General features: G+C 37.1%; 1 protein-coding gene across 1 annotated transcript; it reads left to right on the forward strand.

Moving 5' to 3' along the window:
* Nucleotides 1–3,541: 3,541 nt before the first annotated feature.
* On the forward strand, nucleotides 3,542–3,916 carry LOC106763476. Its single transcript, XM_014647663.1, has one exon. It carries the CDS (start codon nucleotides 3,542–3,544, stop codon nucleotides 3,914–3,916), a length of 375 nt encoding a protein of 124 aa, XP_014503149.1.
* Nucleotides 3,917–11,790: the final 7,874 nt, after the last annotated feature.

Here is an 11,790-nt window from a genome sequence, read left to right on the forward strand (position 1 = left end):
TTTCAGATTGAATTCTCTGTGTTAACAGCTCCAAGAATTCTCCAAGAAGACGGTGGCGATCTTTCTTGAGATTGATTCAAAGGGAGATAGCTTGCGCACTCATTGCTTGATAAAATACTACACAAAGAAGGTGCTTCTGAGTTGATCTTTAAAGGCTTGACATCCTGTGAATACTGCTGCATTTTATGAAGGCTTGGCATCCTGTGAAGACTGTTGGAATTAGACCTATTGTGATACAGGGGTTTCACATTGAGGATTGTTCAATGTGGTTTCAGATTGCAGAAGAGAGGATTCTTGCTGCAAGTCTGGTTTTGGTTATTGCAGCTATATTTTTGTTTTGGGTTAGAGAGGAGATTTATATTTTTGACGTGAGGTCTTCTATATATTTCTTGTTGTAGAAACCACAACCATTATAGTGCATTTGCTTCTTGGGTTGGAAGGACACTGGATGTACGCATTGTTGGTCGAACAGTATAAAAATCAGTGTTTGATTTTCTCTATCCCTGCACTTTTTAATTCCAGTCGACTTTATCTTTTACGCAGTCAACTACGTTCTTCCGCTGCATATAAATTTTCATTACTTGCATTTCAAGAAAGTTCAAAAAGGTTTATACTTTTGATAAAAGATTGCGAAAAAATTTTGTTTTTGAAACATCACCAATTCACCCCCCCCCCTCTTGGTGTAAAAACGAAGCCTACCTGTTTTCCAACAATCACAACCCCAAACTTAGAACTTTGCTTGTCCTCAAGCAAACAGAATGCAACTCAGCTTTTCAGAATAATCACTACAATGACTCAACCTTTTTCAAGACTTTTTCTTTCAAGACAAGGAATCACTTTTATCAATTCAACATAAAGATCTCAGTCTAGATGTGCAGATGCCTTAATTTAATCAAAGTCAATGTGATGCTCATGCATTTTCAATAGGTGCTCTCCCTAAAAATGATCACTTAACCAAGCAGAGATGCAATCAGAAATTCAAAGAACCACTCCTCACCAAGGAAAGTGTTTCACTCAGGCACTCAAAAGTATATCACTCAAGCACTCAAAAGGTGTATATTGAGGTGTTTCACTTTGCTATTACAATGTCACACAAATTAATTATGCCTTTTATTTAACCACAATCAAGCATATTCACAAGCACGTAATCATCACAAGGGCTTTTTATAGCTTATAACTTGGCTGGGCTAAGAATGAAATTGGTTTTTCTGGACAACAAAGTTCCCCGAGTCAAGAGAGACATTTGTGAATTTAACATTTAAGAACAAACTTTCTTCCTTTTTCCTAGCTTTCCCTTGTAGTGAGCTCTTTCTTCTCCTTTTATTTTTCTTTTCTTTTCTTTTCTTTTCCTTTCTTTTGCCTTTGCTTTTGCTTTTGCTTTTTATTGCTCACTGCCTAGAGAAGTGGGTTGTTACCTAGCAACCCTAAACTTGAACCTTTATCAGTACCTCATCAAATGTTCTCAACTTAACTCAAGGTAAAGATTTTTCAAAAAGGATTTTCACATCATGCATAAGTGATAACGATTTAAAACACCGTTTTTTGTGACATGATTTTGAGCCAAAAAACATCCTTTTTCACTTAGAAACTTGCTTGGACTCATCCTTTTTGAATAAATTGTGTGAACAAGAGAGTTAAGGTTGATTTCATTGATTTTATCACTAACTCCCCTTATTTTGACAGAGATTGAAGTAACACTGGAAGAAGAGATGAAAGACCAAGAAGAAGGAGCTCAGAAGGGGTCAAAAAGGCACCAGAAGGAGGGAAAACCCGCAACCCAGGCAACCAGGAGCGCAGCTGAAGCGTTCAGAATTGACGTCTGCCGCCCAGGCGGTGGACCTCGACGCCCGGGCGACACTGCTTCGAAGCCTAGGCTTCCAAATCTGACGCCCAAGCCCAACATGACTCTCAATTCACGCTTGGGCGAGCTCCTTGCGACGCTTGAGCGTGAATTCATGTGGATCGAGCCCTGTTTCTGCTTTGATTTGATTCTTTTGGACCGGGCCTCATTCTGGAGCACTTTTGACACTATTTAAAGGAACCTGGGGATCTAGGTTTTGCATCCCTGGCAGAGAAGAGCATAACAATACACTCTTAGCCAATTCTTAGTCTTCCATTATCTCTTTCTTTCTTCCATTATTCATAGAGTTCTCCCATGTATATGGGGAACTAATTTCTATTTGTTGTTGAGGAATGATGTAACCTTGTAAACTCTCATGTATTTGAATTTATTCTTGATTATACAATAGCATTATCTATGAATTGCATGAGTGTCGGGAGGTTCCTTTCAATTCAGGTTCTTGTTGAATTACTCCTAAGGGTTATATTTCTCAGGGATGAGGGTATGAGTCTTAGTCGTCTTAACCTCTTAATCTTCACATCTTTTTACCAGGAATGCTAGGAATTGTATGAACTTGTAATTAGGGACAAGTTTATTTACCGAGGGATCTTGTTTAAGTGATTTAGTGAGGGACGTTGGTATTAATGCATAAAGAAGAATTCTTATATACATGAGAGGGAACTTGGTGAAATCTAACCCCAACAACATACCCATCTCATATAAATCAACCTCCATTCATCCTTGTGCTCCTTCGCCATTTATCAATTGCACTTTATTTTATTTTATTATTTTTGCAATCCAACCCATGATCTCTTTTATTTTAAGTCTTAATTAGTCTTGTTTTCACACAACTGTTGAGTTCTGAGAGTCCTCTTGGATACGATACTTGGTCTTACCATTTTATATTACTGGTGCGACTCGGTACACTTGCCGATTTGCCCCAACAAGTTTTTGGCACCGTTGTCGGGGACTCACGGTTTAAGCTATTCTATTTGTGTGACCCTTGATTAATTTTGACTTTATTTTATTTTTATTTTCTTATTTTTATTTTTCCCATTTTTGATTTTTATTTTTAATCCCTAATTTTTATTTTTAATTTTTTTATTAACAATCCCTCTCTAGAATTTGTGCAGGATGCAGGTCGTCCAAGGAAATTTTGACCACTGGTGGAGATTTTGCTCAAGCCTAAATAAAAGTCAAATTGGGCAAGCAGGTGGACTATTTTCTAGACCACCACAAGCCAATAGTACTACAAAGCTTGAGGAGACTCTCCAACAGTTCATGCAGGGATCTTTCTCCATTCAGAAAAGCACTCAGGCAGCATCTAAAAGCATGGAGGCGCAATGTAATTTCATAATTCAGAAATTGGACTATATCAAGAACAACATGAAGCCTAGAAGGGAATGCAAGGCAGTTGTCACTAGAAGTGGCAGAGTGTTAGATGAGAGAAAAGAAAGAGAGAGATTGCGAGAAAAAGAAAAATATGAGAAAGAGAGAGAAAAGCAAGAGAGTGAGAGGAGAGAAAAAGAAAAAGAGAAAGAAAAAGAAAGAATTGAGAGGAGAGAAAAAGAAAAAGAAAGAGAGAAAAAAAAAATGAGTGAGGAAGAGAATGAGAAAAAAAAGAAAGAAGTATTTGAGAAATCCCTTCCTTACCCAAGGAATTATCCTAAGAAGGAAAAAGAAAAGCAATTTCAGCGCTTCATGGAGATCTTCAAGAAACTGGAGATCAACATACCCTTCTCAGAGGCCTTGCAGCAAATGCCTTCGTATGCAAAATTTCTGAAGGAACTCCTCTCTAAGAAAAGGAAGTACATTGAAGAGGAAACAATTGAGGTACAGGGAAACTGCAACGTCATAATAGAAAAGCTAATACCTCCCAAATTGAAAGATCTAGGAAGTTTCACCATTCCCTACACTATAGGGAATATCTATGTTGGGAAGGCACTAATTGATTTAGGGGCCAGTATCAATCTCATGCCACTCTCCATGTTTAAAGAAATTGAAGGTTTGGAACTTAAGCCCACTCGGATGACTCTCCAGCTAGCAGATAGATCTCTAAAATATCGTAATGGGTAGTTGAAGACGTGTTGGTAAAAGTAGACAAGTTCTTGTTTCGTGTAGATTTTGTTATTATGGAGATGGTAGAAGATGTGAATGTTCCTCTTATTCTTGAGAGACCTTTTATGAAGACCGCAAGAGTCTTAATTGATGTGGAGAATGGCAAGCTGAAGATGATAGTGCAAGGTGAAGAAGTGAATTTTGATGTCTTTCAAGCCATGTCTCACCCAAAGGATGATAAAGGTTGTTTCCATCTTGACACTCTTGACAAAATATGCATGATTCAAGAAAAGGAGGTATGTAATGTTTCCACTTTGGAAGAAGCACTTGATGACAATTATGAAAAATTGACTGAAGAAGGCATGGATAATTTTGAAGAATTAAAAGAGGCCCCTTCTTTGAACTCAAAAGAAGAAGTCAAGGAAAGGAAACCAGAGCTAAAAATGTTACCACCACACTTGAAATATATGTTTTTGGAAGAAAGGGGAAACAAGCCAATCATCATCAGTAATTCTCTCTCTCCCAAAGAAGAAGAAAAGTTGATAAAAGTGCTCAAGGCCAACAAAGGAGCTATTGGATGGTCAATCTCAAATCTCAAAGGCATAAGCCCAACTTACTGCATGCACAAAATATTCATGGAGGATGACTACAAACCTTTTGCTCAACCACAAAGGAGATTGAATCCAGTGATTGAAGAAGAGGTGAGAAAAGAAGTAATAAAGCTACTTGAAACTGGTATTATTTATCCCATCTCTAACAGTGCATGGGTAAGCCCAGTACAGGTGGTTCCAAAGAAAGGTGGGATGACAATTATTTACAATGAAAATAATGAACTCATACCCACAAGGATTGTTACTGGATGGAGGATGCGTATTAACTACAGGAAGCTGAATAATGCTACAAGGAAGGATCACTTTCCCCTTCCTTTCATGGACCAAATGTTAGAAAGATTGGCAGGTCAGACTTTCTATTGCTTTCTGGATGGATATTTAGGGTATAACCAAATTGTGGTGGATCCTAAATACCAAGAAAAGACGACCTTCACATGTCCATTTGGAATTTTTGTCTACAGAAAAATGCCATTTGGACTAATAGAAAAATGCCATTTGGACTAATAGAAAAATGCATCAGCCTCTTTTCAAAGATGCATGCAGGTAATTTTTGCAGATCTAATGGAAAAATGCATTGAGGTCTTCATGGATGATTTTTCAGTATTTGGCAGCTCCTTCCATCAATGTCTGTCTAACTTGGATATAGTACTCAAAAGATGCACCCAATCTAATCTTGTTCTTAATTGGGAAAAATGCCACTTTATGGTAACAAAAGGTATTGTTTTGGGTCATAAAATTTCTTCCACAAGAATTGAAGTACATAGAGCCAAAGTAGAAGTCATTGAAAAACTTCCACCACCCACTAACGTGAAAGGAATCAAAAGCTTTTTGGGACATGCTGGCTTTTATAGAAGATTCATTAAGGACTTTTCAAAAATTGTAAAACCACTAAGCAACCTCCTTGTGAAGGACGCTCCTTTTGTGATGAATGAAGAGTGCCTTAAAGCTTTTGATATCTTGAAAAAAAAATTCAGTTCTGCTCCTGTTATTGTAGCTCCTGATTGGAATCAAAACTTTGAGCTGATGTGTGACGCCAGTAATTATGCCATAGGAGCAGTTCTTGGCCAGAGAAGGCAGAAGGTTTTCCACACCATTTATTATGGAAGTAAAGTCCTCAATGAAGCCTATTTTAATTATGCCACCACGGAAAAAGAGTTTCTTGCTATTTTGTATGCTTTGGAAAATTTAGACCATATCTCATTGGGTCTAAGGTAATTATTTACACTGACTATGCAGTTATTAAATGTTTACTAGCCAAGCCAGACTCCAAACCAACGGTTGATCAGATGGGTACTTTTATTGCAAGAATTTGATGTGGAAATTCGTGACAAGAAGGGAAGTGAAAATGTAATTGCTGATCACTTATCCTGGTTGGTAAATACTGAAGTCACAAGAAGGGAAACAGAGATTTGGGAATCCTTCTCAGATGAAACACTCATGTACATTCAGCAAAGGCCATGGTTTGCTGATATGGCCAATTTCAAAGTCGTAGGAGTCATTCCAGAAGATCTCAATTGGCAACAAAGAAAGAAATTCTTGCATGATGCTAAACAGTTTGCTTGGGATGATCCTTACCTCTTCAAAATTGGAGCAGATAATCTTCTAAGACGCTGTGTGACTAAGGACGAAGTGGAAGGCATTTTATGGCACTGTCATGATTCACCTTATGGTGGACATTTTAGTGGAGAAAGGACCACCACAAAGGTACTTCAGTCAGGATTTTATTGGCCTACCCTCTTTGAATACGCTCACAATCATGCCATGAACTGTGATAAGTGTCAAAGGACAGGAACCATCTTCAGGCATCATGAAATGCCACTGCAGGTGATATGATCATAGATGGGGCAACAATGAAGAGCTTTCAGAGTGACAAAGAATAAAATGGAGTAGAATAGGTTTCATAGGCATGTATTGCCTCTTAGATTTCTTTCCTTTAGTTCTAGTGAATAAACGTTTATAAAATCTTCTTTCTCTTTAAGAACAAGCAATGTGGGACTCTCCATGGCTTCGTCTTAAAAAGAAAAGAAGAGGAAATGGGCGTCCTAGGTGTGTAGCATTGGATATCATAGCTAGTTTTCATGTTCTGAACTATAGGAAACTAATTGCCTTATAAACCCTTTGGAGTGGAGAGAATTGAGCAATGTGGGACTCAAAAGTCCCTAGAGGACCTGCAGCAACTACTGGACGGACTCCACACTCAAAAGTCCCACATCTCCTACATCTTGCATCGTATCTCACTCCAAAGGTTATATAAGAAGGCTTAGGGGTCTCCTTTTTGTACCTTACCTTGAATTGAATTGAATTTGAGTTGATTTGCACCTTTGCAATCCTTTTTTGAGATAGTATTCTGTCTCCAAGTCCCTCTTTTGGGCAGACCTTATCTTGCTCAAGCAAGTGGCGATCCTCCTTTGATGCTTATCTTGGAGCTTCCTTCAAGTGGCACTAATAACGGTCTAAAAACCGTTATTTTCATACTTAAATTTGATAGTAAAACACACCCTTTATGGCTTAGAATGAGCTTTAAATCAAGTAAAACACTTAGTTGAGTCTCTTGAGAGTCAAAAGTTGGTTTTAGAGATATTATGCTTGTTTTGCATTGTTTTGCAGGGTTTTTAGATGAAATAAAGATGGAAGTGAAATAAGGTGGACTTAGACCCATGAAAGAAGGAGAAAAATGATGAAAAGAAGGGTCAAACAAGCCGCTGAGCGCCAAAATGGTCCGCTGAGCGCTCAGAGCGATTAGAGGCAAACCGCTCAGCGGCAAAACTGACCGCTGAGCGGTCAGAGCGGCTAGAGGCAAACCGCTGAGCAGTCAAATTAGGCACCTGGGCGGTTGTTTGTTTTTTTAGTTAGATTCTGTAAATCTTTCTGTTATCTATCTGTTATCTTTTTGGGCTTATATATAGCCCCAGTGCGAATTAGATAGGGATTCTTTTGGCAAAGAGAACGTCCAGAGCTATTCCACACACCTTGGAGGAGATTCCTTGGATGCTTAGGCTTAGGGTTCTTTCTTCCATTCTTTCATTATTTTCATTTAGTTTCACCATGATTATGGTGAACTAAACCCTCTGTTGTTGGGGAACAAGGTAATCTTTTGAAACTATCATATATTTTGAAATTCTTATTTATTTCATATGCTTGTCATATACTTGTTTATCAATTGTTGGGTTCTCATCCGCGCTCAATGCTTTTATTGTTTAACTCATTCAGTAAATGATGTTTGTCTTTATCGATATGGGGATGTACGGTAATGTCATGAACTGGTGGGAAATTCCTTGATTATGCCAATATCGCCTAGGGATAGGATAGGACGATCAATTGTAATTGCTTCAGAACACATTGCATTATTAGTTACTAGGAGAGGCTAGGGATAGCAAACCGGTAATTAGTAATAGGCTCTTTTCACCAAGGAATTGGGTTAAGGGTAATTAAGAAAGTATGCATGGCAATTAGATAAGTAAGTGAATTAAATAAGAAGAATAGATATTTGAGAGTGGATAAGATGAAATTGTAAACCCCAACAACACCATTCATCCATAGTTCTCAAAACCAATTGAATCAATTGCATTGCATGTTTATTTTTGTTCTTTGCATATAACCACCAATATTATTCTCTTCGAAAGTCTTACGCCATTAGGTTACATGAAAGTTAAGGCCTAAGAGCCCTTTGGGAAAACGATACTCGGACTTACCCGTTTATATTACTTGATAACGATCTGGTACACTTGCTAGGGACTTAACAGGCGCATCCTCAAGTCATAAGTTTCCTCTTTCTCTAATCTTTTCCACTTTTAATTTCTTTTCCATTCTCTTAGATGTCATTTAGAATATTCTCTCTAGGTATGCACTTCCCCATCATGTGGTATCATTGATCTCTTAGGAATTGCATGCTAGAGTAGAATAGCTTAGATGAGTTCATTTTTCGCTCAGCCATTTCAATTTTCGCCTAGCGCTACGTGAATGTTGTGTCAACTTGTGTGTCTTCGTTTGAGTTCAATCCTTATCTGTTTTCCATGAAATTTTTTTCACAGTTTCGTCTAGATGTCTATTTTCACGTATAGTTTTTACTTTGCTCCACTATGTTAGTCCAATGCTTACTGTTTGAGTGACTTCTAATCTCTTTGCATTGTTTGCTTGTTGTTTGGTACTTGTGGTGGCTAGAATTGATCATTGGACAGTGCTAAGACCTCCCAACACTCTTAATAAAGGATTAAACACTTCATATCACAGTTTGGAGGTGATTCCTGTGGTTGTCCAGAGCCTTATCCATGCTGACATTTCTTCAAACAACAACAATGCTATTGGAAGTCTTCAACAACTACATGTCCTTATTCCATTTTGCTTGCTATTCGAGCTTTAATTTCTTGTCTTGGCTGGATTGTATGTGTCTTTTCTTGCTTATTAGCTTTGAATTGAGTCATATGTTTGTCCTCTTTAGGATTTTTCAAGAGTAAATTCTAAAATTGCATAGGTAAGAGTATTTTTACATCTCCATGTTTGTATGTTGAATTGAGCTTGATCATCATTGAATTTAAGTGTGTGTGATGAGCTGTCGCAACCCACACAAATTTAATGTGTAGCTAGAAATGCAGTATAGCTAGGAAATGACTCCTAGGTCATCTTTCAAGGACCAATTTTGCGGTTTAAGAATTAGGTCAGACATGAAGTGGGGGGGGGGTTGTGAAAATGTTGTGGTGAATACGGATGAATAAAATCAAAACACTGACACAAACAGAAATGCAAACACATATCTAAAAACGGTTTCCAAGACAGACTGAAAATGGTTGGTCATTAACTTAATTACAATGCTTCCTATCACAGGTCAACAAAATAAAGCAGTGACTCTAACCTCTAATCTAACACAGTTAACCAACTAAGCGAAGGCTAATCATGTTTTCATAAAGGCGAACTAAGCGAACGCAATGTTAACATCAAATCCAATTTACACCATGTAGTTTCATCAACTAAGCGAATACTCAACGCCAACTGGACAACTAAGTGTATACCCAATTGCAAGTGCAAAACAGATTTGATATTAACCAAGTCAGAGTGACAATAAGACATACAGTCCAGAAATCTCAAAGAAGCAATGCAATATCGCTAATGACCAACACAATTAATTTAAGCTATCATGATAATTAAAGAAACATGACCAAACACATTAGACAACATTAAAACAAATTAAAATACTAGACACCAACACTGTTACAAACAACTATCTAACACATTTAAATTAATTTAAATGCAAAACTAAATTAAACAAATGAAAAACAACTAATCCTACTACGCAAACTAATTCAAAATAAAATAAACAATCACACATGCTCTTTCCTACACATTCATGTTACCCAATGTGCACCAAATAAAGAAATTGAAAATGAAAATGGCCAAAGAACACCTCTTGGCCGTGAGTTATGTTCCACCAAGTCTAACTTCAAATTCCATTATCAATAAGCCACAAAATGTGTTGAGTTCTTGTCCCATGTGCACCATTTTCCAAGGAAATTAAAATGTGTCTTCAACAATCCCAATGAAAACATCCCTTCTCTCTTCCTATGCAGCAAAATTCGGACTCCACACTCCAAGACCCCAAAATTGCCGAACCACTCTTCAACGTTTGTGTAAAATGTGCTCCAAAAACCAAAGTGCAATTGAAAGATACCTTGAGTGCTTCAACCAATGTGCCATGTAAGCAAGGTCAAATGAAAATAAACACCAAAGACCTCCCTTCTCATGTGCAATTCTCGGCAGAATACAAGCTAAAGACAAAGCTCAAAATGGAAACATTCTTTGAGTGAAAATAAGCATCTCATGTGTTTGCCCAAAAGTGGTAAAAAATTAAATGCACCTTCTCTCTTCCTTCCAACCTCATTTTCGGTTTCTCCACCAACACAAACATTCAAATTGCTTTCTCCATTTCTCATCACCGAGAATGCACCAAAGAAACCAAAGTTCAATTTGCAAAATAATACAAGAATAATAAACCCAAAGTCTATCTTCTTCAATCCAACTTCACACTCTCTTTTCTTTAAAATTTTGACAAAAAAAAAACAAATCCCTAGCTTTTTGATGAAGGTTGAAAAATAGTTATTTTCATATGTCAATTTGGACCAAATTACACCCTTTACTACTCGGAATGAGCTTAAAATCAAGCAAAACTCAATAAATGAGTCTGAAGAGAGTCAAAAGCTGTTTTTGGGTTATGCGCTGCTTCTGATGGCAGTGATGATAACATCTACTGATGAATGCTTCTACAACATCTACTGATTGATGTTAGGTGATATGGCATTTACTGATGGATGCCAATGAAGATTCAAAAGATTAGCATTTATTGATGAGTGCTACTGGGATAACATCTACTAGGGGATGTTAGAAGATATAGGTAGCTACTGAAGGATAGGAGGCAACCTAGAATTTCTTCTTAAACTTTTGCATTTAAATTCTTAGAATAGGTTGAATTTTAAGTTTGGTGTGTACTCTTGGCTTTAATACTTTTTTTCTGAAAATGTTTGACTGACTAAATTGCATGATGGATCTATTCGATGATTAAATGATGTGGATGAAAATTGAGTTGCAATACATGTTGATGTCCAAGAAATAGATGTGTAATGAATTTATGATTGTGGTCATGATGCTAGGCATGGTGTATGAATGAATTTTGTGTGAGGAAGCATGTGTGTGAGATTTTGAGCTCCACAGTTTTTATTGTTGCATGTACTGTTTATAGGAAAATATGGATGATATTGCCTTAATCTTGATGATCGATTGAATTGCATGTGAATGTCATATGATCAAGGCCATTTTTGAAAACCCTTCTCTAGCCAAATTTTCACCCAAAGTGCTTGAATTATTAAACCCTTTTTGAACCTTAGCCTTAAACAGTATGTGAACCCTTGTNTTGNANNTCTTTACCTTGAGTTGGGATGAGCTTAATTGTATGTGATGAAAAGGTTCAAGTTTGGGGTTATACGGGGGAAAATGGAAAAAGCAAGTGAAAAGCATTGAGCTCAATTGTTGTAAAAAGAAAAATTCATGAGAAAAAGAAAAGAAAAGAAGAAAAGCATGAAGATGAGCTCAATGAAAAAGAAAAGAAAAGGGAAGAAGTTGGGAATGAGAAATTTTGGTGAGAGAGTTGTGCGTAAATGTTGAATATTTTGTTAGCTCTCTTGACTNAAGGATTTTGCATTCTAGAAAAACAAATTTTTCTTGTTAACCCAACCTCATTACAAGCCTTGAAAAAGTCCTTTTGATGGCATTTGCATGTAAAGATGTTGATTGTTT

The sequence above is a fragment of the Vigna radiata genome, chromosome 6, assembly GCF_000741045.1.
Source record: "Vigna radiata var. radiata cultivar VC1973A chromosome 6, Vradiata_ver6, whole genome shotgun sequence".
Lineage (NCBI taxonomy): Eukaryota > Viridiplantae > Streptophyta > Magnoliopsida > Fabales > Fabaceae > Vigna > Vigna radiata.

What these genes read in the sequence shown, in the direction of transcription:
- LOC106763476 (XM_014647663.1), top strand. Translation starts at nt 3,542, where the DNA reads ATGGAGATCTTCAAGAAACTGGAGATCAACATACCCTTCTCAGAGGCC.